Below are 23,991 nucleotides of genomic sequence, written 5' to 3' on the forward strand. Positions count from 1 at the left end.
TCGACGGAAAAATCGCGTCGGCGAAGTCAAAATCGTCGATGGTGGCGGTGAAAAGCACACCCGAAAAAGAGACGAAGTGCCCTCGCGGCTAAAAACGACGAGGACAACTCTTTTTTCTCGAAGGAAATAACACGCAAACGCGTACGCTAACAAAGAAAAACCGCAGCTAGGCCGCAATTCGGTTTCCGGGGCTGACAAAGAGAGAGACGGAACACGTCTCTCTCCAGCGCGGAATAGAAAAAAAACTGAGCGGGAACGGTCGCGCATGGGCGGGAAGACGGCCGCGCATGCGTGGTGGGCGTGCCCTGTGTGCGGGACCGCCCGCGAAGCTTTCTTCCGGTTGGTGGGGGATGCCGTGGACGTCAACCCAGTCGTGAGAACAAGCAGCCTGCTTGTCCTTGGAGAAAATGCTAAATACTGAAAGATGAAATAAAAAAAAAAAACAGTTAAAAATAAGTTGGAGCCACTGGTACATATTAGCAACATTATTTTATTCTCTCAAACCAAGTATGTCAGTGCTTTCATTTAAATTTTATCTAGGATTTAGAACTACACAATCTTAGAGTGCAGAAAATGTAATTTTCAAGCTACATTAAAAGATTTTTCACAGGAAATAGTCCCCCAATAAACTGTTCATTAGCTTTAGCTCTGGCACCAACATATTTAAAGATATAGTGATGATAAAAATCTTCCCAAAGTATTACATATGTCCCCAGACCTTCTGTCTTGCTCTTTCACTCCACTTTCTATATTTCGGACACCTCCAAAAATAAAATCCTGAAGTTAGGCATGGTCTTAGGAGAAGAGACAAGAGTATGAGAAATAAAAAGATAGACTATGGTGTGGGGGGAAATGGGAAGGCCAGAGAATGGCAATGCTAAAAGAGAATCCCTAGCCCTAACAAAATTTAAGCACTTCTTTTACAAAGCTGTACTAGCGATTCTGGCAAATGCAACGAAGCCCATAGGAATTGAATGGGCTTCATCGCATTTGCTGCGCCAGAATTGCTAACGCAGCTTTGTAAAACGGAGCCCTAAGTGTTAAGGAGGAGAGGCCTACAATAATGGAAATGTTTGAGTAGGAAGGAACATGTGAAATTGCAATCTGGTACAAACAGGAAGTCCACTGAAACTTCTTTTCAGTCACCTCAAATCATGTTTTCCATATTATACTGTTATAAAATTATTAACAACCATGACAGACATTATAAAAAAGGACATTCCTGTATCCAAAGTGATCTGATAAGCTAGTGATGTTACAGCAAGGAGTCCTTTCATTTAATGATTTGAAGCCCTTGATAATTATATGTCAAGGACAGCGGACTGAACCTGAATTTGGCCAACAGTAGCACTGTCAACTTACAGGCAGGGGCGTATCTGCATGGGGCCTTAGGGGCCTGGGCCCCCGCAGATTTCGCCCTGGACCCCCCTACCGCTGCCAACCCTCCCCCTCCGTTGCTCGCCTACCTTCGCTGGCGGGGGACCCCAACCCCAGCCAGCCGAGGTCCGCGTCCTCCTGCCGCTGCCGGCTGCCTTTAAAAGAATTCCGTCAGCTGGCGGGGGACCCCCAACCCCCGCCAGCCAAGCCGAGGTCCTTTCATTTCTTCCACTAAAGCTGGCGCCGAAAGTTTCTTCTGAGTCTGACGTCGCTGCACGTACAACATGCAGCGACGTCAGACTCAAAAGAAACTTTCGGCGCCAGCTTTAGTGGAAGAAATGAAAGGACCTCGGCTTGGCTGGCGGGGGTTGGGGGTCCCCCGCCAGCTGACGGAATTCTTTTAAAGGCAGCCGGCAGCGGCAGGAGGACGCGGACCTCGGCTGGCGGGGGTTGGGGTCCCCCGCCAGCGAAGGTAGGCGACAGCAACGGCGGGGGGAGATTGGCAATGGAAGCGGCTGGGGGGGGGGGGGGTATAATGTGCCCCCTCACTCTGGCCCCCCCTACCGCCGCAGTTCAGATACGCCCCTGCTTACAGGGCATCTCAAAGTCAAGGTGAGCCCTCTGAACATGCTGAAGTAAACACTGACATTTTGTTTTCTGAAACTGGACTATACTTGTAAAGGAAATGTCCCACAGAACTGGGAGGCCAGATCTATAGCTCTGTCAGGGGCAGAGAAGAGGGGAAAAATGCCTGCTTTAGACAGTCTGAGACCTGGCAAAGCAAACATGGCCTAGCAAGAAGCAAACAGATGGCATCAGGACACAGTATATCTATAGTCAACCTGTGGACACAGACCAAATCTATCCTGTGTATCTTCCTCCCTTCACTTCTGCTTCAATACATGAATTACACTAAGAGTTTAACAGGGAGAAATCACTTCCTAGTAATTTTCTTCATCAAAGTCTGTCTATCCTTATATACAATGTCACATCTCTCTCTCTCTCTATATATATATCTATATATGTATATACACATTATATATTAACCCCCCTTTATTATTTTTCCATACAATTATAGCTTTTGTATGCATTGCAATAGAAGAATTTTTTAAACTACAATATAAATTTAGATAGTAAAATTAGATAGTTGGGCTAGCTGTGGCCCAGCCGTCAGCGATTGCCAGGATGGAGTCCTATGTACTTGACATTCCGGCAGGGAGTGTGGTAGGAGAGAAGAAAGTTGAATCAGACCACAGTACCACTGGGTGAGCTGCCATTCGGTGCTGATGCATTCTGGAAAAACAAAAAAAAACAAAACAATATATATATATATATATATATATATATAAAAGCTCACATCAAGATTGAGATACCTTTTTGTGGGCAAAAAAACAAACTACATGAGCTTTTGACAAGCTACTCAAACATTCCCATTTTAGATAGGATGTGGAGAGGATGATTAAGACTTCCAGGTTGGATCATGGAAAATTCCCACCATATTTTACAAAGAGTTTGTCAAATACAGAGCCTCTTGTAAAATAAATGCAAGGATGGAGCTGCATGTCAATGTCTCCTATGTCCAACATGAGAAGCAATTTCATAAAGCTGCATGTGGGGCAAAACAAAACATGCAGCTTCTCCCCAGATGTGAGTGGAGATTTGTAAAATCAATGCTCCCAACAGCATCCACCCCTCCCCCTAATCAAACTCCCACCTGGACGGTTCTCCCTGAATATCAGGGATCTCCCTTGCCATCTCCTATCAGGGGTCCCTGGGGTAGTTGGAGGAGTGATCCCCAGTTGTTCCAATGGCTAAAGGTTCAAAATTGCACCCACAATCTCTAGCAGTAGATTTCCATTAGTACTGCTAGGGTTCAAGCCGCTTGCAGCATTTGAAGTGGACACCAGATCTCCCACCAAAACAAACCCTGGCGGACCAAGTGAGCTCATGGACTTCTCCCCACCATCTCTTATTTAGGAGGAAGGCGCGATAACCAGTTAGTCCTGCCTCCTTCCAAAATGGCAGCATCTGACCCCTAGCGTTGTGTTGGAAGGCATAAGTTGGGGGATAATCTGCCAAACAAGGGAAAGCTTCCCAATAAGCAATGAAGTGACTCCTAGAAGTATACCCCAAAACACTGTTAGGAGTCAGATGTTGCTGGGTCATGTGATGGCTGGATCCTAAGTGGACGTCTCTTTGCTGCTCTCCCCGCTTTTAGCCACAAAAACAGCTATATATCTGCTACCCACCCCGTTTTGGACTCCACTAACTACCTGGGAGTGCCAGGGAATATCGCTAGAGCTGTTTGGAGGATTGAGGAGCTATTTCGGGCTGCGGTGGCTGGGCATGCCGGTGAAGACCCCACGAGTGTTGAGGAACTGCAGAAAACAACACGAAGCCAAAATGGCGGAGGCGCAGGCACAAGTGGGAGGAAATCAGCTGCAAAACTCGCCAGTGATCATGCTGCAGGATGCAGCGATTAAAGAAATTATGAAGCATATGGTGGCTGTGCTAGATGACAAACTATCGACTCTCTATGCTTTTATTGATGAACTAAAATAGAATTTGACAACACACGGTACCTGTATACAGCACGCGAGGAGAGGCTTTCGCGCCAGGAGGACTTGGTCACTGGTATAAATTCTCAGGTGCTTGCGTTAGAGAAGAGATGCCAGATACTGGAAGACAAAGTTGAAGACGAAGAAAATAGGAGCAGAAGAAATAACATTAGGCTGTTGGGAGTGCCGGAGAGCGTGAAGGAGAAAGATCTTTGGGACCTAGTGGAGACATGGCTACCTAAAGAGCTGGGCCTCAAAGTGGACAGGCAGAGGCTGCGTGCTGAGAGAGTACACCGAGTAGGAGTGTGGAAAGAACAGAATGTGAGACCGAGGCCAGTGATAGCCCACATCTTCAATGATGCTGAAAAGGCTCAGCTGATGGTTCGTTTTCGTCAGCGGAGGAATTTAGTTTACAATGGAGCCAGCCTTTTGTTGTTTCAGGACTTCTCGCCCAGAGTGTCAGAACTCTGCAAGCACCTGTCACCATATTGCTCCCAGTTATATAACAAGGGGGTCAAGTTTTCCTTGCAGTTCCCTGCTAGAGTCCGTATATCTCACGAGGGTAAGGTGTTGTTCATGGAAAAGCCTGAGGAGTTGCGTTCCTTTTTGGATGGACTGAAGTAATGAGGCTTATGGAGCAGGCGGAGGCTTTGAAAGATGTGGAGAACTACAAACTTTTCTTAGGTGTTTACTGGAAGGGTATGAGAAAATTTCAGACTTCCACGAGGTTGTAATGGGCTCATGGTCATATCAGTGGTGTATGTGGGTTGTTGTGTGGGGCAGCAAGATGGAGGTGGACAGATGGATTGCCTTGTTGCAGCAGGGCGGCAATTTTTGGCGGGAGGGAAGAGTTAATGTGTGGACATGCTACAGCTCTTGAGAACTTGCGAGCGTGGGAGCAGCTGAAGGGTATTTCACCTTTTATTGTCCCCTAGCTGGTCGTATGTTTGGGATAACGAGCTGTGAGAGGAGGGGGAGGAGGAGTACATAAGTGTCTATTTTCCAGCTCATATCTGTTTGCATTTATCTGGTTATGTATCTGTTCACATACGTTTGCATATATGTTTGCATCTATTTAGAATTCCAGTTTGTCAAATCTCTGGGGATGAGATAGCTGGGGTCAGTGATAGCTGGGGCCACATGCTGCAAAAATTCGCAGTACTTTCATAAGCATGCACTGCGTAATAATCCCCCTGTCCAGCAATCGTTCCCCTTGTGGAGCCCGGACCAACGCCGTTCTCAGTAACTAGGCGTGGTCCGTACCTAAGCAGATTATTTGGCCTCTATAATCACTGTGCTCTAGTGGCTTGGGTGTTGTTCTGTACTATTGTAAGGAATGATACTTAAGCTATTGGATTAAAGATTAGGAGTTATCCTGAGTGTGTTTACTTAATTCTTATTTCTTGTGCTAGTATTTTATTTTTAGTAGACTTTTCTGACTTAATTATAAATAGTTGTTACCTCCTACACTGTCTTCAACTATTGTATTATCCATGTATGTTTTTTTTAAACACGTCTTTTGCTAACATGCCCTGGACTAATGCTGTTACTTTATCTGTTATTTACGTAGGAATAAAATGGTCCCAGTTCATCAGGCTTCCTATTTAAAGATTATGTACTTTTGTTCAACTCCTGAATCCCCTAAATCAAAACAATGTAATAGATTTGGTTTTTGCTAACTTTTAAATTGTGCAAGTTATTCTATTTAAAATGAACAGGATTGGTCTTGTGTCCTTGCTCTGATTTATCATAACAGCGAGATATATCTCTCTTTCTACAGACCTGGCTGGTTGCCTAGACTATCCCTGCTTTTCTTTTTCCATATGTTTAATCCTGAACTTATAACTTTATATTAGTGTTTGCTTTTGAAATACAACTTTTAATCAAACTGTGCAGTCATTCTTTTACTTGTATATAACATTTTTGTCTGTAGCACAGCATTGATTCCTTTAAACTTTTAAAGTCAGAAAAGTTAACCTTTAAAGAAAGAATCTATGGATCTGCCTTGTGCTGCAGCTCCATATAAACCTGATTTTGTTTTTCTCCCTCCCACGTTTCTACTTTTCTGATTAATGCTCACCGGTCACTGCTTTCTGTCTGTAACATAGTAGATGACGGCAGAAAAAGACCTGCACGGTCCATCCAGTCTGCCCAACAAGACAACTCATGTGTGCTACTTTTGTGTATACCCTACTTTGATTTGTACTTGTGCTCTTCAGGGCACAGACCGTATAAGTCTGCCCAGCACTAGCCCCGCCTCCCAACCACCGGCTCTGGCACAGACCGTATAAGTCTGCCCAGCGCTATCCGTGCCTCCCAACCTCCAGTCCCGCCTCCCACCACTGGCTCTGGCACAGACCGTATAAGTCTGCCCCGCACTATCCCCGCCTCCCACTACCGGCTCTGCTATCCAATCTCGGTTAAGCTCCTGAGAATCCTTTCCTTCTGAACAGGATTCCTTTATGTTTATCCCACGCATGTTTGAATTCCGTTATCGTTTTCCTCTCCACCACCTCCCGCGGGAGGGCATTCCAAGCATCCACCACTCTCTCCATGAAGAAATACTTCCTGACATTTTTCTTGAGTCTGCCCCCCTTCAATCTCATTTCATGTCCTCTCGTTCTACCGCCTTCGTATCTCCGGAAAAGGTTAGTTTGCGGATTAATGTCTGCTCAATCTCTTTTGTATTTTCTGCTACCGGAGCACTTAAAGGATTCTTTCCCTTCCATTTTCTCTCCGATGTCATTGTGTGTGGGTGTGTGCAAAGATTTATGAACTATTTTTCTGTTAGTAAGTGCAGATTCGTCCTGCTAATTTTTATGCTTCCTGTTTTCTGTTTCACAGCCCGCTGATTCACAGGACAGAAGAAAGTTTAAAATGCAGTACAAGCTTGATTATTCTATTATGATTTGAACTTTTTTTACAGCTAACTTTTCCATCCACCCCCCTTCTTTCCTCTCCCTCCTCCAGCCCCCCCTTCAACCCCTCCTTCCTCTTCCCCTTCCACCCCCTTCCTCTCCCCCTCCCTTTCCCCCTTCCACAACCCCTCCTCCTTACACCCACTCCACTCCCTCTGTTGACCCATCCCACCTTACCCCTCCCTTCACCAGATTTTGCTTCTACTTTACAGTCTTCAGTAACAACTTAAGCAATGGAAATTCTTAGGCTGCTTTACTCCTACACTCTTCTCCATTACCCACTTTACTTGCCTACCCTTCTTTTTCTGCCCTCTTGTACAATTGTATTCTCTTTAATTACATAAGAGATCACTTGTTCCAATTCAACCTTATTTTTTTTATTTTTCTAAGTTTCAGAACTGTTTTCCTTCTTTTTGGCCACCAGAGGGGGCTACCACGATACAGATATCCGGTATAGTTTTGATTTAAGTTGCAGAGGAAAGTTAATGTATGTGAGAATCCCATTCATTTTGTGGTAATTATGAAAGGTTTTACGGAAATGGTATTTCATTATGACAGGTTTCAGAGATGTTTGTATAGTAAAATGGTTTAGCTGTTTATGTGCCATTTGGATGTAAAAGTGCATATTGTTAGAAAGCCACATAACAGAAAATTTAGAAAGAATACTGCAAGTCGCAATGGTGAGAGAAGGTGCTGACAGTCCAGAGGTTTGTTGTAAAAGTTTGAATGGGGTAATGTATCTGGTATCCTCTGTGCTCTCATTATTCTGATGTTTGCCTCCTTTTGAAGCATCATGTGAGGCCTTCTATTCTAAATACAGTGCCACCTACAGTCTTTTTGAGTTACAATGCTTTTTGTCTGTTTACACAACAAGCAGTGTTTTTTTGTTCTTTCATACCTATACCTTCTTTTTTGTGTTTCTATTTCTTTGTATATGCTCTCAAACAGATCACATTTCTTTGCACATACAATAGTTGGGGTCTCTACACACACTGTTTATTTACCTATCATTCTTTTCAATATAAATAAATACCCTTCCTGGATCAGGTATTTCACAAGAGGGGGTATCCCTTACAATTTACCCAATACTGTATTTCCCTAATTCTATAAATTTTTCTGTTCATAATATTGGGAGACCAGGATTGACTTCCTTTGCTTTTCTGTTTCATAAGAATTACTGGCAACATATTTGAATATAAGACGAGAAAGTCTGTCTGATGTCATTCCAGATCAGTATATCATCTACTGCATACCTATTGGTCACTTGCCCATTGTGCAAGGGCCAGGCCTATACTGCTTTACAGATATGCAGATACTTGTCAAAGTAAAAACGTACCTGCTTGTCTGCGTGGATGCTTTCTAATAAAATTTTTTAAAAAATGAATAGAAGCTTATCCTTGCATCAGAGAGATTATTCCCATATTTGGTATAGCCTGCAGAATTACTACAGCCAATGGTTTTAATTTTTAATGGGTTCCTCAATTCTTTTATTCCCGCACTGAGTATTTCACACCATACAGTTTGTATTTACGAACCTACTAGCAATGGCCTAGTTGAGCACTACAGTGAACTTTTAAAAGAACTTTTAAAAAACTAAATTGAGACAACTTATAGTAAATGGAATTAAAATTGGCTCGATGCTCTGCCACTTGCCTTGTTAGCTCTTTAAGCCACCCCATCTGCCTCTTTTTAAAGCTGTCTCCTTTTCAGCTCTGTGTGTGCCTTCTTACAGCCCATCATGATAACCACTTGCCTGACCAATATTCTGTATATTAGGATGTGTTACCAAATATCATTACTTTTCTGTCTTTGATTTCACAGGCAATCTCAGTCAGAAGAGGGGAGGGTAATGATAGCCCTGCCACTGGTCATCCAAAAGCTCTCAAAGTTGGAGATTTGGTTCACCGGAAGTACTACACCCCTATTTACGTAGGACCCTTCCAAATTAGTCAAGTTACGAGACCACACTTCCTGGGTCCACCTAAAAGACATCCGTATCTACAAGGCTCCTGATTCAGTCCCTTTCAAGCCATCCCCACCAGCTCAGCAGTTACCACTGGTTCTGCAGCCTCCGCCACCACTTCAAGTTGATGGACTAAAAGAACATTTTCCAAGACTTCTCACCCCATGACCGAGCATCTGACAACCACAGACATTACCTTATAGGAAGAAATCACCTTACCTGAACGGAACATTGCCCATCAAAGCGAGCCCACCGCTGCACTTGCCATCTTTCCAGTGGAACCGGGTGACGCAAGTCCAACTGCCCACAAGAGGACACTGTACTCTGTACTCCAAAAACTGTGTTGGGACTTGTTGTACTTATACTATTCCTAATTTTGGTTTTGGGACTAATCTATTATACATTTGAAAAGATTCACAGGTTTCTTCAGTATACTCATTAATGTTACCTAGACTAATGTTGGACTGCTATTGAATTCCTTGTTACTGTGCTCTTGCCTATCTTCTCTATTCTCCTTACTGTTACTTGTCTCCTATATTTTCCCTGTTTAATTCTCCTGACTTATGGAGGTATTTCCCACTGCATGACTCAGGTCGACACCCCCCAACCCCTATCTTGGGCCTCAATCACAAGAATCCACCCTAGGTACCCCAACAGTTGACTTACTCTTTTTTAATTGAAACCCTGTATCTAATCATTATTTGCCCTTTTAATTCTATTAAATTCTATTATTCCTGACAATATGAATTATTTATTTATTGCATTTGTATCCCACATTTTCCCACCTATTTGCAGGCTCAATGTGGCTTACATAGTTTAGTTATGATATTGTCATTCCAGGATATCAGATACAATTAGTAATAAGTAGAGATTAAGTAAGGGGAAGAAGAAGGAAGTGTTTGGGTGGGCAAGTTTAGAAGGTGGAATCACCATTTGTTTTTTTTCTTTTGACTTTACATTTCATACCTCTTGCATTACACCTGCCTGGCTATTAAATGGCTGGTGCTCACTCTAATGAGCCTCTGAACGGTGCCTGTCCCACTCACCCCCTAAATTGGGATCCTGGAATGGATGATGATCCTAACTGGGACCCTTTAACTAGATTTGATATCTTGTGTTACCCTTTACTGGATCTAATAGGTCCGTGTTTGATAACTTTGAAATTTTCCAGGGATGTGGACGAATTAAAATTGAGCAGGGTTCACATCCAATAATCAGACCCTCTAACGAAGACCCTGTATATTTTTGGTATGCCACTTGTAACATTGTTCAAAGTGGGTGGCATCCTTGGTTTTTTGTCTGGAAAATTGAAAATAGATATGTTGGAATTTATAAACTTTACTCCGCATATGGATTGACAGGTGCCATACCGCGCTATTGTTACTATATTGTCACTATAGATGCTATAGGAGTGTCAAGAGGGGTACTTGATCAATTTAAAGCCAGAAATCATTGTTGTACTTACATTCCCAATAATACTGACACTGATGATTCTGTTATAAAGGCAATACAAGACCTTTCTGCCTTAGCCAACAAAATTAGCTACTAAATCAGGTATTGATACTGTTGTCTGGTGCATTATTCCCTATGTTCAGAGGTTTGTCTTAACCCTCCTTGTTACTACTCTCAGTACAAGACAAACTACATTTCCACCATAAATTTCGTATAGGACTACTGCTGTTTATTTTACTTTTATTGCCTGTAATGCAAGTACACCTCTTTTATTAAGGAAGATATTTATTCCGCTTATGCTGTTTAATTGACCTATATTATACATTTCTTTTCAGTTTGCTATATTCTGCCAATTTGTATAGACAGGTTTAGATTGTTTTTATTCCATTTTTAAACTGTTGTACCTTTCATCACTGGACCTCAAATGGTAACTAAGTAAACTGTTTTCTACTGTTGATGATTTCTCAATCATCAAGAGAAATGAATTGATTTGCTTCATTTTCTGTATAAAGGAAAAAGATTATGTTCCTATGTATTTTCCAAAAACACTATAACTCAACAGTGCCTTCATATACGATTTAGATCTATTACACTCAAGAGTTTTGCCATTATCTTCCTCATAATTATAAGACTGCTGTTTAACTTGCAGTAGTTATTCATTATTTGGCCAATATTAACCCTTTTTAAATGCTAAAATGAAATATTTGTTCCCCATTAACACCAGTTTTAGCCATATTCATACAATCAAAATTTGATTAATGAGTGACTTTGTAGTAATGATATACTGATTGCAGTCATACACTCAACTTTATTGATTCCACTGTATGATACCTAGACTTAATTGACTTCTCATGCTTCCAAGTCTCACACTGCTCCAGAGGGGTAGCCGTAGGATACACAGTTAGGTTTTTTGGGTGGTTTACCTTAAGGGGGAACATAGAATTTACGTAGTATATATCTACGTGCTCAACGATTGATTCTCACTGAGGCCTAAGTCCCATGTCATGACAGAGCACCCCTGTCACCTCAAATCTACACATCCCCCCCACAGGACTCTAAGAGCCGTCTGGAAAGGATGGCCACACCTACTAGTAGTCATGTGTGCCGGCCCTTTGGAGGTCCGGCAAGAAGGGAATGTAGAAATATGCTAGCCCTTGCTCTCAGTAAAATACAGGCCAATGGCTCAGGCTAAGAGCTAGGCCTCTTAAAATCAAAAATCACTTCTGACACAAATTACATTTCACTGCAGCAAGTGCTGAAATGAGGTAATTGAGAGCTGGCAAGGGAGGGGGCATTTGCTCTTGTAAACAATCCTTGGACTGGCACCTGCGAGAAATCATGAGCTAAGATGTTTTGATTAAAATGAAAGATAGTAGAGGGTCAGATGCAAGTGTGGGGGGGGGGGGGGGGGGAGCTGAAGAGAGCAAAATGACCTGTGAAGTCATCTCACAAGATGCGCTCCGAGCATATCTTGTTTATACTTAGAGCTTGAGAACTTGTGAAGTCATTTCTTATCAACTGATAAGGGTCAAGAGCTCTGGTGAGAAAGCTGGGGTCCACTGGAATCAATAGGGCCAAAATAGTATAAAAAGGGGAGTCTGAAGGGTATTAGTTCAGAAGACTCCAGAGGGCTGTAGTCGTGTCGTGAAATGCTGTTCCATCATGTAAATGCCTGATCTGCCTGTACTATCTTTGGGTAAAATACTGATGCTAATAAACTATATTACTATATCTACTGGGTTTCTCTCTAATTGGGGAGCCTGCTGCTACTCTGTGTAAAACTGTCATGAGCAGATACAAGGTTGGGGTAATCAGGTATCTAGAGGGGATATGCAGTTCCTTCCAGGCTAGTAGAAAGCCCGTGGCTCCGCTGACCAAATGGAGATGGCAGACCTAATAAATTAACCCCCCCCCCCACTGTCCCTCACCTGATTCCTTCAAAGGACACTGCTTCCCTGGCTTGGGTTTTCTGCTTCTTTGCCTCAGGTTCTCTGCTTCCTGTAGTTGGTCCGCAGAAGCTCCATGTGAAGCCCTCCAATAGGATCCCTACTTCTCTGCCGTGACTGGTTTCAACATGAGGTTGAGCCCATGGCATTGAAAGTTGAGGTTGATCTTGAGGTATTAAGTCTCATGAGACGATACCACGGGAACAACCTCAACTTCCAGTGCTACACAGCTGAAGCTACCGGTTAGACCAGCTGCGGCAGAGAAATTAATCCTATGAGAGGACTTCACCTGGAGCTTCTATGAGCCAAGAGAATGAGGTTGGAGGGCTGGAGTTAGGCCTACGGGCAGTAGAATGGACATGCCTGTTCTATGTGGACACCATTTCTGCTCATCATCCTGCAATCCAGGAAGCCAACATGTTCTTGATGACACCACCCACACAGCCATGCATTCCAGGATGTAAGTTTCTTTGTCTTCAACAGGTAGGACTGATAAGGATACCTCCTGCACACCTATCTACTCACCTTCTCTTCTAGAGCCATGAAGTCACTTCTGATACATTTGGAGGGGTACCTAGCAATATCATTTGTGCCAACCTGGATGAGCAGCAGTCAGTAGGCTTGATATATATCTCAGCAAGATCTCTGTAAAATCTTGAATTTTAGGACATGGCAGACAGCACAACTCCTGGGACATCATGTCTGGTCGGCAGATGGACTGACCCCTCAGAGGGGAATTACTAACCACCACTAGTGGTTACTGATCCAGCAACTTTGGGGATTTTGAGCTTCAGTTCCTTCCTGTTCCTGGGCTGCTCTCACCTCCTCTGCTTCCAGGGCTGCTTACAGACTCTTCAGTTTGAGGACAGGTAGAGTCATGGTATTGATCCTGCAAGGTCTTGTGATCTGTGTCTAGCTGTCCTCTTTCAAACTGAGAAATGCAATGAGTTTTACATGAACTGTGGAGGCGATGTGATCCAGCAACCTCAACAGCAGATACCCGCTGACTCTAGTGCACTACTAGAACTACTGATAATTGAGATCCATTGTTGTGAAAGAAATGCAGATGTCAGAGAGTCATGTCTGGCAGGGGCTCTGACAAATTCCAATTTCTGCGATGGGTTTAGTTGTGATGCGGGAAAATTTTTTTTTATAATGAACGCTTGTAGCTCAAGCACCCAAATTATCATGGGCATTGATTTTTTGGCACCTCTGATGTGTTCTTAACCAGCTACACCACAGGTTTTCAACCTAGTTCTTGGGGCACACCCAGCCAGTCAGGGTTTTCAGGATATCCCCATAGAATTCAATGGGAATATCCTGAAAAACTCGACTGGCTAGATGTACCCCGAGGACTGGGTTGAAAACCTCTGAGTTGGACACTTTGTAAATACTCTTGATGCTGACACAAGGCCAAATAGCAGTATATGAAACTGGAAGCTGTTACCCTATAATGAACCTCAGATACATCCAAGTCATAGGAAGAATGTGAGCATAAGTGTTCTTTAGGTCCAAAGAGCATAACCAACTACCTTTTTAAAGCACGGTGCCTAAGGAAACCATCCTGAATTGTTGTTTGGCCAGATACTTGATCGAGGCCCTCATATTTAGGATGGGACACAATCCTTCCCTTTATGATCAGGAAATACTTGCCGTAGAACAGGTGAGACCACATGACTTGTAAGAGAGAAGCAATTCCCGGTAATTAGAGCTTAACCTTGATGCTTTTGATGGGCCATTTGGAGGAATGTTTTCTAATTGCAGACAGTAAACCTCCTGGACAATTTTAGAACCTACTGATCTGAGGTTATAAGGGGCAATCTTGCTGCAAAAACTTTAGCCTCCCCCCTACCAGAAGATGGCCTGGAACATTTATAGGGATTCAGGTGATGCACTGCTGAGACAATCAAAACTGCATCCCTATTTTGACTGTGGGCCTCCAGCTGTCTTGTGTGACAGTGAGGTCTCTGAGTTGTTTGGAAGAAGAGAAAGGGAGGACACCTACATGCTTGTGAGAATTGTAGGATCTCTGATGCCCTCCATTACAAACCCTTCTAGAAGAGGAGGCTGGGTCAACAGTGAGCCTAGAGAAGTTGCTTGATGACAGTAGCAGCCTCTCGTACTTTATCTCTTAAGAGATTATCTCCACTGCACTTTTGGCTTGAGGTTTGAAGCCTACAGCAATATGATTCTGTGAGGACCAATCCCTGTTGCATCCTGAAAATGTCATAGGTCACATGGACCACATATTTTCCACACTCCTTACACCCTTGGTTACTAGCCCACAGAGCAAGTCACCTTTCTTTTGGGGGAAATGCTGGCAAATTGCGCTGCACTATGCAGAATGCTCTTCAAGTGCATGCCCAAAGACTTCAACGTCCTCATCTCTCCCCTCTAGGACATTAACGAGGCTTATGAACCTCAACATGTATACACTGGAAGAGAGAAGGGAGAGAGGAGATATGATAGAGACATTTAAATATCTCAGGGGCATTAATGTACAAGATGTGAGCCTTTTTCAAATGAAGGAAAACTCTGGAATAAGGCAGCATACGATGAAGATAAGAGGCTTAGGAGGAATCTAAGAAAATATTTGTTCACGGAAGCGTGGAATGGCCTCCTGGTGGAGGTTGTGGAGACGAGGACTGTGTCAGAATTTAAGAAAGCTTAGGACAAGCATGTGGGATCCCTTAGAAAAATGAAGCGTTAGTGGTTACAGAGGATGGGCAGACTGGATGGGCCATTTGGCCTTTCTTTATCTGCCATCATGTTTCTATGTTTCTTTTCATATAATTGGCCCTTTTGAGAGTGGATTTGACCACAATGGAACGGTGAGACAGCTGTACCTTATCAAATCCTTGAGCCTAGAATAGACCTTCTTATCACAGGAGGTACAGGGTTTCCCACAATCTGTTCTGTATGTCCTTCAGCATTCTGTCAGTGGATACTGTCATATTCTCCATGGGGTGAGGGGAAGTTTGAGGCACTGGAGAATTTCCAATGCTTCTTGCCCTGGTTTCCTCTCTCCATTTCTAAAGGAAATGGGATGGCTTTTGCCATTTCCCTGACAAACTCTTTGAATGAGAGCACCTCTGGAGTAGATTTACACCTCTCATATGGTGGGAAGGGGTCTGATGGAAGACCGGCAGCCATTTCCTTAGAGAAGAGCTCTGGTGGTTCTTCAGATGCTCAGGAATGCTCTGAATCAGACTAACAGTTGGAGACACTTGAGTCTCTGCCTGCTTCAAATGACTGACCTCCAGGTCAAGCCTGGGATGAGGCACTGAAGCAATAAGGACATTCAATCTGACGGGGAAGCTTCCTTCCCCAATGTACTGGAAATTGACACTGGCACAATTGGCATAGAGTCTGAAACCCCTTGAGGCCTCAGTGTCTCCTGCAGGCAGCAAATGGGTTTCAATCATCAGCTGAACTTGTTCAAGCCTCAGCAATGATGACGTTGAAGCCGCAGTTTCACGCCAAGCACAGATGTGCTCCATGCTATCCTCATGCCTCCTCATGAGCTGCTCTTCAAAAGCTGCCATCAACAAAGATGGGGGCGTCTCAGTCAGCATTACCAAGGATGAATCATAAGCTAGGTCACGACTCTGTGCAGCCTGTCGTGTCCCCTCTGATGTCCTAGAGAACAAGCAGTCCTCTAGTCTGGCTGCTTTATGGATACTGGTATTCTCAATGCCTCTTAGCCCTGTGTTTTGAAAAAGCTCAATGTGGGTGGGCCCTGGTCTCCACCTGACATCTTGCATCTTTGCCCCTTGGTGTAGAAGTTGATGAGGAAAAATCCTTCCTTTTCCTCAGTAGAGGATCAGAGAATAATTGATTCTGATATTGAGGCTTGAAACCAAGGGTGGTCAAGACACTCTCAATGTTTGAACACCCCCAGGGCTGCTCCAGGAGCCATGGAGATTGATGCTTCCGATGCCAAAGTTGATGAACTGAACTTATCAGCATCAAAAATTCACATGTGCTCTCTCAACCAGACACCTCCCTTTGATATCTGTGAACACAGAAGAACTTGAGAGGGATCATGATTGGGTGCCAGGCTTTGTAGACACCAGTTATGAGTATCCACTATGGATATGGTCCTGCTGCACCAGGAACACCTCTTAAAGCCAGTGGGAACTTTTTTTTCTAGGAAAACTAGCTGCAGAGAGAGGAGAAAGTGAAGGAATGAAATGAATGGCTGTCTAAGCCTTTCTTACATATGCCCACTCAGCATAAATCAGTGATTTCCCCTAGTTTATAGCTTTGAATGCCTCAAGCACCATCTAGTATGCATACCCCATTTTGGCACCAAGCTATAGAATTATTCCCCTTTGAGTAAAGAAGCTGGAGAGTGGGTCCCACAAGAGGGACCCATCAGACATTACCTATGTATAAGACTGATATTTTGCTTTTCCTCAAAATCTGAAATAATTTATCTGCATGTGTTCTTTATTTAAATGCACGGTATACTTCAGCTTTAGCACAACCTCTCTTATCTTAACTTCAGTATTTTGACAGCATTTTTTAAAAGATAATTTACTCTAAACCATGCACTCCTGAGCAATTATTGGCTTCCCCCCTCAAGATCTAGTTTAAAAGCTGCTCTTTCTCCTTTTTGAATGTTAGCACCAACAGCCTAGTTTCACTGATTAAGGTTGAGCCCATCCCTTCAGAATAAGTTTCCCCTTCCCAAGAATGCTGCCTAGTTTCTATCAAATTTAAAGCCTTCTTCTCTGCTACACCTGGAGCCATTGTTGGCAACATGTTTTGTTCCCCACAATGAGACAGAGACACACACACAGTAAGGGGGAACCTTGCATTTTCTATTGCTTTTGCCACACATGTTCTAGGAATGACATCTTTTCAGTTAGTTTTTTTAGTTTTCACCAGTACTAAATTCGCAAAAGAAAGGCATTGGAGAAAAAGTTTACTTACTGCTTTCCCAGGCCTTGCCCACGTGCTTATGAACCCCTCCTGGCAAGCAGTAATGATACAGTCTTCCAAGAAGAGAAGAACAGTGAGGCGCTCATGGGCGATCTTCTTGCAAACCAGGGGTTCCAGGAGGGGCACTTCATTGATACGTGGGCACAGGCCTGTGCCCAAGATCTTGGCTGTATCGAGTTTGCTCTTGGGTACCATGTTGATCTTATCATTGCTTTTGTTTATGTTACCAAGACTATGGTAGCGTTTGTGCTCCTTGTCTGTGCTCTTGTCCTTCCGCTCCTGAAGGGTGAGTGTAGCAAACTTGCCAATGCTGAAGGGAGGTGCACTATCAGTTACATAGCTTTTACTGGCACTATTGACTGCTGGATGAGGCAAGCTATTGGAGCGGGACAAGGAGCGAGGAATGACTTGTCCTGTGGCTGCCTCAGTGGCCAAGTTGCTGCCACTACTTACTGAGGATGGTATGGTAGCACTAAAAGTGTTTGTAAGTGTCCGTGCACGGGAAAGGGGGTGGTGGGGATAGAGAATGTCCTCTGTGATGTCCCAGAGGCAGAATTGGGTGTCCTGACCTGCTGAGCCAAACCGGTAGGTCACAGATGGACTGCTTTTGGTGCTGTGCTTGGAGAGCCGTGAGAGGGTGCTGCTAGTCCGTACCCGGCCAAAGTGCGCCATCTCATTCACATCTTCATCACTGCCACTCAGCTCAATAGGATCCTCTTCCTCCACACTACTGGTGTAGGGGTCAAAAGCCACTGCATTAACCCAGGACTTGTGCCCATGGCCCCGGGCAACTACACGGCCTTCAGCAAAGCACCAAACAGTCACCAGGTCATCCTCACCACCTGTAACAATGTAGCGACCATCAGGGCTCCAGCATACACAAAGCAGGCCCCCAAAATAGCTTTTCATCATCCCTTGCAGCTCCATGGAGTCAAAGTGGAAGACACGCAGGCAGCCATCCTGGCCCACACAGGCCAGGTGCCGGCCATCAGGAGAGAAGGAGAACTCGTTCAGGGCCCCCTCACCTACTGCCCACTTCACCAATGGGTTACGAATACATTTGCTCTTGCACGCATACACAGCGAAGCCCTCGCCCTGTTTGAGAAGTGTGTACTGTGGGGCAGTGGAGCCACAGGGATGGTCTACGTTGTATAGGTAGAGGAGGCCACTGGCGTGGGAAGCTAGGAACAGATTTTCTGATTCTGGGATCCACTGCAGGTATGTTACCTTTGTCTTGTCGATCAACCTCTGGATTAAAAATATAGATGCAAGTAAGAAAACAGAATGAAAACAGATTATTTTATCTCGTAACATTTAGTTTGTGAATGACTATACATAAGATAGTCATAAGGTTTTAGTCACAGTTTTTAATCTAAGCTCAATCATGGGGACGGTAAAAAAAAAAACTGCTGAAAACCATATGCTTAAACAGTAAGTGGGGCTTGAGTCTGGATCATTAGGCCACATAAAGACAGAGTAGCTACACATGTCATTCCAAAAACTATGTCACCTAGTCACTCTCTCTTCATGGCTGATGAATCTATAAAGATTCACCCAGATCTGCTAATGGGACTTGTGCCAATCAGCCCTTATATTTCTAGATTGTATCAAGCTCCTAGAAGGCAAGACACAGTAAAGCGAAGATACTTACCTGTAGCAGATATTTTCCAAGGAAAGCAGGCTTATTATTCTCACAAGTGGGTAGACACCAATCCGCGTTGCCTGGTCCGGCATTTATGCCATAGAAAAAAACAAGAGCTTTGAGGAGTGCGGGCACCACGCACTACTGCACATGCATAAGTGCATTACCGCCCGCCACGCGAATGTGACTCCCTCAGTTTAATAATAAAGTAATAAACTAAAGAAGAAATGAAAGGAGACAACTCCAAGGGGAGGTGGGCAGGATTGTGAGAATATGAAGCCTGCTGTCCTTGGAGAATACCTGCTACAGGTAAGTAGCTTTGCTTTTTCCGAGGACAAGCAGGCTCCAATATTCTTACAAGTGGGGAATCCCTAGCATCCAGGATCACCCAAAACAACAAACAGTGGGCAATTGGGCCTCACAACTGAGAGGACTAAACACAGATTAACCTGAAGCTATATACAAACTAGATAAGAGAGCAGCCTGGAACAGAATAAAATGGGCCTAAGAGGGTGGAGTTGGATTCTAGACCCCAAACAGATTCTGCAACACGGACGGCTCAGACCGACTGTTGAAGACCATGTCGCAGCCTTGTAAATCTCTTCAATGGAGGCTGACTTTAACTTGGCTTCTGATGCAGCCATAGCTCTAACATCGTGAGCCGCAACTTGACCCTCCAAAGTCAGCTCAGCCTGGGCATAAGGAAAAGAAATGCAATCTGCTAGCCAATTGGATATGGTGCGTTTCCCAATGACGACCCCCATCCTGTTGGCATCAAAGGAAACAAAAAGCTGAGCAGACTTTCTGAAGGGCTTCGTTGGCTCCATGTAAAAGGCCAACGCTCTCTTGCAGTCCAAGGTGTACAAGCTGCTTTTGCCAGGATGGGAATAAGGACGGGGAAAGAATGTTGGCAAGACAACTGACTGGTTTAGATGGAACTCTGACACCACCTTCGGCAGGAACTTAGGGTGCGTGCGGAGGACTACTCTGTTGTGATGAAACTTAGTATAAGGTGCATCCACTACTAAGGCTTGAAGCTCACTGACCCTAAGAGCTGAAGTAGCCACCAAGGGAATGACCTTCCAGGACAAGTACTTCAGATGGCAGGAATTCAATGGCTCAAAAGGAGCTTTCATCAGCTGGGTGAGAACGATGTTGCGATCCCATAACACTGGAGGAGGTTTGACAGGGGCTTTGACAAAAGGAAACCTCTCAAGAAGCAAGCTAAAGGCTGTCCAGAGATAGGCTTACCTTTTACACGCTGATGATAAGCACTAATTGCACTAAGGTGAACCCTTACGGAGTTGGTCTTGAGACCAGACTCTGATAAGTGTAGAAGATACTCAAGAAGGGTCTGTGTAGGACAAGAAAGGGGCTCTATGGCGGTAAACCTCCTCCATTTAAAAGAGTAACACCTCTTAGTGGAATCTTTCCTGGAAGCCAGCAAGACCTGGAAGACACCCACTGAAAGACCCAAGGAATCAAACTCTAGACTCTCAACATCCAGATCGTGAGAGCCAGAGACTGGAGGTTGGGATGTAGAAGCGACCCCTCGTTCTGTGTGATGAGGGTCGGAAAACATCCTCAGAAGCTTAGCTGAAATTGGGTGGCGGAGCAGTTGGGGGGAAGAGGGGGTGGTGGTTGGGAGGCGAGGATAGGGGAGGGCAGACTTATACGGTCTGTAACAGAGCCGGTGATGGGAGGCAGGACTGGTGGTTGGGAGGCGGGAAATACTGCTGGGCAGACTTATATGGTCTGTGCCCTGAAAAGGACAGGTACAAATTCAAGGTAAGGTATACACATATGAGTTTGTCATGGGCAGACTGGATGGACCATGCAGGTCTTTTTCTGCCGTCATCTACTATGTTACTATGTTAGGTGCCCTTGCTCGACCCGAGGACAAGCCTACCTCCCAGAGACGCGGGCGGACAATCTTGTCTCCTATGAACTCCAACTGTTGAACAGGATGGGAATGGGACTTATGGTAGTTTATAACAAACAATTGTAGCTCCAGCACCTGAATAGTCATCCGCATGGACTCCTGAGCACCGTTTGAGGTGCTCTTCACCAACAAATCATCGAGATAAGGGAATGCATGCAGTCCCAGTCTGCGTAGCAACGCTGCGACTACTCTAAGACACTTGGTAAAGACTCTGGGAGCAGACGCAAGGCCAACAGGCAAGTGACGTGTTCCCATCCGAAACCAAAGATACTTCCGGTGGGCTGTATATGTATCCTTCCAGTTCAGAGAGCATAGCCAATCAATTTCCTGAATCATGGGAAACTTTTCTCAGACTAGGAATTTGTTCAGGACCCTTAGGTCTAGGATGGGACACATCCCCCATGTCTTTTTCTGCCCAAGGAAGTACCTGGAATAGAATCCCTGCCCTTCTTCCCCTAGTGGAACGGGTTTGACCACATGGGCCTTCAGAAGGGCGGAGAGTTCCTCTGTAAGTACCTGCTTGTGCTGAGAGCTGAAAGAATGGGCTCACAGTGGACAATTTGGAGATTTGGAATGCAAATTGAAGGTGTACCTGAGCTGGACTATTTGAAGAACCCACCGGTTGGAGGTTATGAGAGGCCACGTTTGGTGAAAAAACTTTAACCTCCCCCCAACCGGCAAGTCATCCGGTATGGACACTTAGACTGTGTCTATGATCTGCTTGCTTTTATTGGGGAGCAGCAGGTGCTTTGCTGTTGATGTGAACGAGCGCACAGGGGAGCCTGAGCAGGCTGGCGAGCCGCAGGAGTGTACCTAGAGTAGTAATAGAGAGCACTCCACAACTTGCCAAAATACCTCTTGAGGAGGCACTTGCAGAAGATGCCCAGTGGGAGAGAGAAAGCATAGCATCAGTATGCTTCTTGATTTGGTCAGCGACATCCTCAACCTTCTCGCCAAAAGATTATCCCCCCGACAAGGAGATGGCCCAGGTCAGAAACACGCAGCCATGAGAGTCTGCGCATTGCTATACCTTGGGCAGAGATCCTGGATGCCACGTCAAAACTGTCGTAAGTGCCCTAGCCAAGAACTTGTGACACGCCTTCTGCTGTTGGACCAACTGTCGAAACGGCTCGGCCTGCTCCGAAGGGAGTGCATTGACCACGTCTGACCACTGCTGCACTGAGTTCCGCAAGTGCACGCTTGCGAAGAGCTGATATGACTGGATATGGGCGATGAGCATAGAGGCCTGATACATCTTTCTCCTAAAACAGTCCAGGGTCCTAGCTTTTCTGATTGGGGAAGCCAAGGCTGAGGGGTGATATGATAGAGGTATATAAAATAATGAGTGGAGTGGAAAAGATAGATATGGAGCGTCTGTTTACACTTTCCAAAAATACTAGGACAAGGGGGCATGCAATGAAGCTGGAGTGCAGTAAGTTTAAAACAAATAAGAGAAAATTTTTCTTTACTCAGTGCATAATTCGACTCTGGAATTCGTTGCTGGAGAATGTGGTTAAGGCGGTTAGCTTAGCAGAGTTTAAGAAAGGTTTGGACGGCTTCCTGAAGGAAAAGGCCATAGAATGTTATTAAATGGACGTAGGGGAAAATACACTATTCCTGGGACAAGCAGTACAAAATGCTTTGCTCCGTGGATCTTGGGTGATTGTGACCTGGATTGACCACTGTCGGAGACAGGGTGCTGGGCTAGATGGACCTTTGGTCTGGCCCAGTGTGGTGATGCTTATGTCTTATAGTCCCTAGTACTCCTGGCTCTTTTGAGAGCGGAGACCACCACCATGGAGTTGTGGAGTAACTGAGACCATTCCAGGTTCCCTGTGGATCCGATACTGGGTGTCAATTTTCTTAGGGACTACAGGGACAGACAGAGGGGACGCCCATTTCCGTACGAGGACTGCCTTGAGTACCTCATGGAGAGGAGCAGTAATCCAGGACCTCGAGCATCTTGGCCCTGGGCTCATCCTCCACTTCTACTGGGAACGAAATGGCATCAGCTATTTATTTTATTTATTTTGTTGCATTTGTATCCCACATTATCCCGCCTATTTGCAGGTTCAATGTGGCTTACATTGTACCGTAATGGCGATCGCCAATTCCGGATCAAGAAATACATAGTGGTATTAAAGTTCGTACATGATAAAGTAAATTAAACAGTCAAGTGTACAAGTTTTTTTCCGTGGAAGAAATCAAGTGGTATTGTGTTAAAGTTCAGTAGTTCCCATACAAAAGAGGTGAAAGAGAGGCGCTCAGGTGAAGACAGTCTCCTCTCTAGTGGAGGGGAGGGCTCAGAAGAAATCCCACAGGGCTCATTAGAGGAAAAGTACCTGGATCCTCTTCTGATTCCCATGAGTGCTCCTCTTCGGTGTCGGATAGCACCTCCCTCAGAGATGTCCAAGTCAAGGCCCACCTCGATGCCAAAGACCCATGCCCTCGAGAGCTGTATAGAAAGATTGGCTCCCATCTCGACTCTGGCTAAGCTTCCTCCACCGACGAGTGGGTGCCAGCCTGGATGGCTGTCAACACCAGTGGCGCAAGCGGCGTCAGTGGCTGCACCGCGGGCACAGAGCTAGATGGGGCTGCAGCAGGAGGTATGGTAGGCGCAAGCACCCCCGATACAGACGCACATTGCTGCATAAGGCCATCCAAAAGCTCAGGGAGCAAGGCCCGGATGTGCTCATCGAGGGCATCCATCGGGAAAGATGTGAGGTCGGCTGAAGCGCAGGCTGCAGAATCGTCAGGGCCAATGCGGGAGCAGGATATCGGCTGCCTGAAGATGCATGCATTGGCACCTGCTGGATAGAGGGAGAGCGGTCCTCTTGGTGTTGACGCTTCTCGGGTGCCAAATCCCTCAGCACTACGAAGCTCCTGGCACCATGTCAATGGAGATCGGTGATGGTGTTTCTTGGTCTTCACCCAATGCACATAACCCATTCTCCTCGGTGCTGACGAGGAAGACGTTGAATCCTCACATCTCCTCGGGGTCAGGTCCTACAATGGACGGTCCTGGGGGACCTGCACAGGAGGCGGCCTCGAGGCAGGTGGAGACCCACTCGAGCCTCAATGCTCCCAGTGTCTCAGGGTATCGAAGCAGCCATGCCTACCGTGACTCCCAACGCCGACCAACCTCGAAGCAGATGTCGAAGAACCGGACCGGACTCCAAAAAGTTTCTCGCGTTGAGCCTCCCAGGAAACCTGGGTCCTTTTCTTCATATGCAAAGGACACAGTTG

General features: G+C 45.2%; 1 protein-coding gene across 2 annotated transcripts in view; it reads right to left on the minus strand.

The window, feature by feature from the left end:
- Positions 1-1,908: 1,908 nt before the first annotated feature.
- The window catches only part of DMWD (DM1 locus, WD repeat containing), a 304,058-nt gene continuing 281,975 nt past the window's right edge, over positions 1,909-23,991 (minus strand). For both annotated transcript variants that reach the window (XM_030218572.1, XM_030218571.1), the window contains exons 3-4: positions 17,153-18,409; positions 1,909-2,670 (exon numbers count right to left, since the gene is read on the minus strand). In XM_030218572.1, coding sequence (XP_030074432.1) covers positions 2,623-2,670; positions 17,153-18,409 — 1,305 coding nt within the window. In that variant the 3' untranslated portion in view covers positions 1,909-2,622. The remainder of the gene's footprint in view (positions 2,671-17,152; positions 18,410-23,991) is intronic.

Source organism: Microcaecilia unicolor, chromosome 11 (assembly GCF_901765095.1).
Source record: "Microcaecilia unicolor chromosome 11, aMicUni1.1, whole genome shotgun sequence".
In the NCBI taxonomy this organism is placed as follows: domain Eukaryota; kingdom Metazoa; phylum Chordata; class Amphibia; order Gymnophiona; family Siphonopidae; genus Microcaecilia; species Microcaecilia unicolor.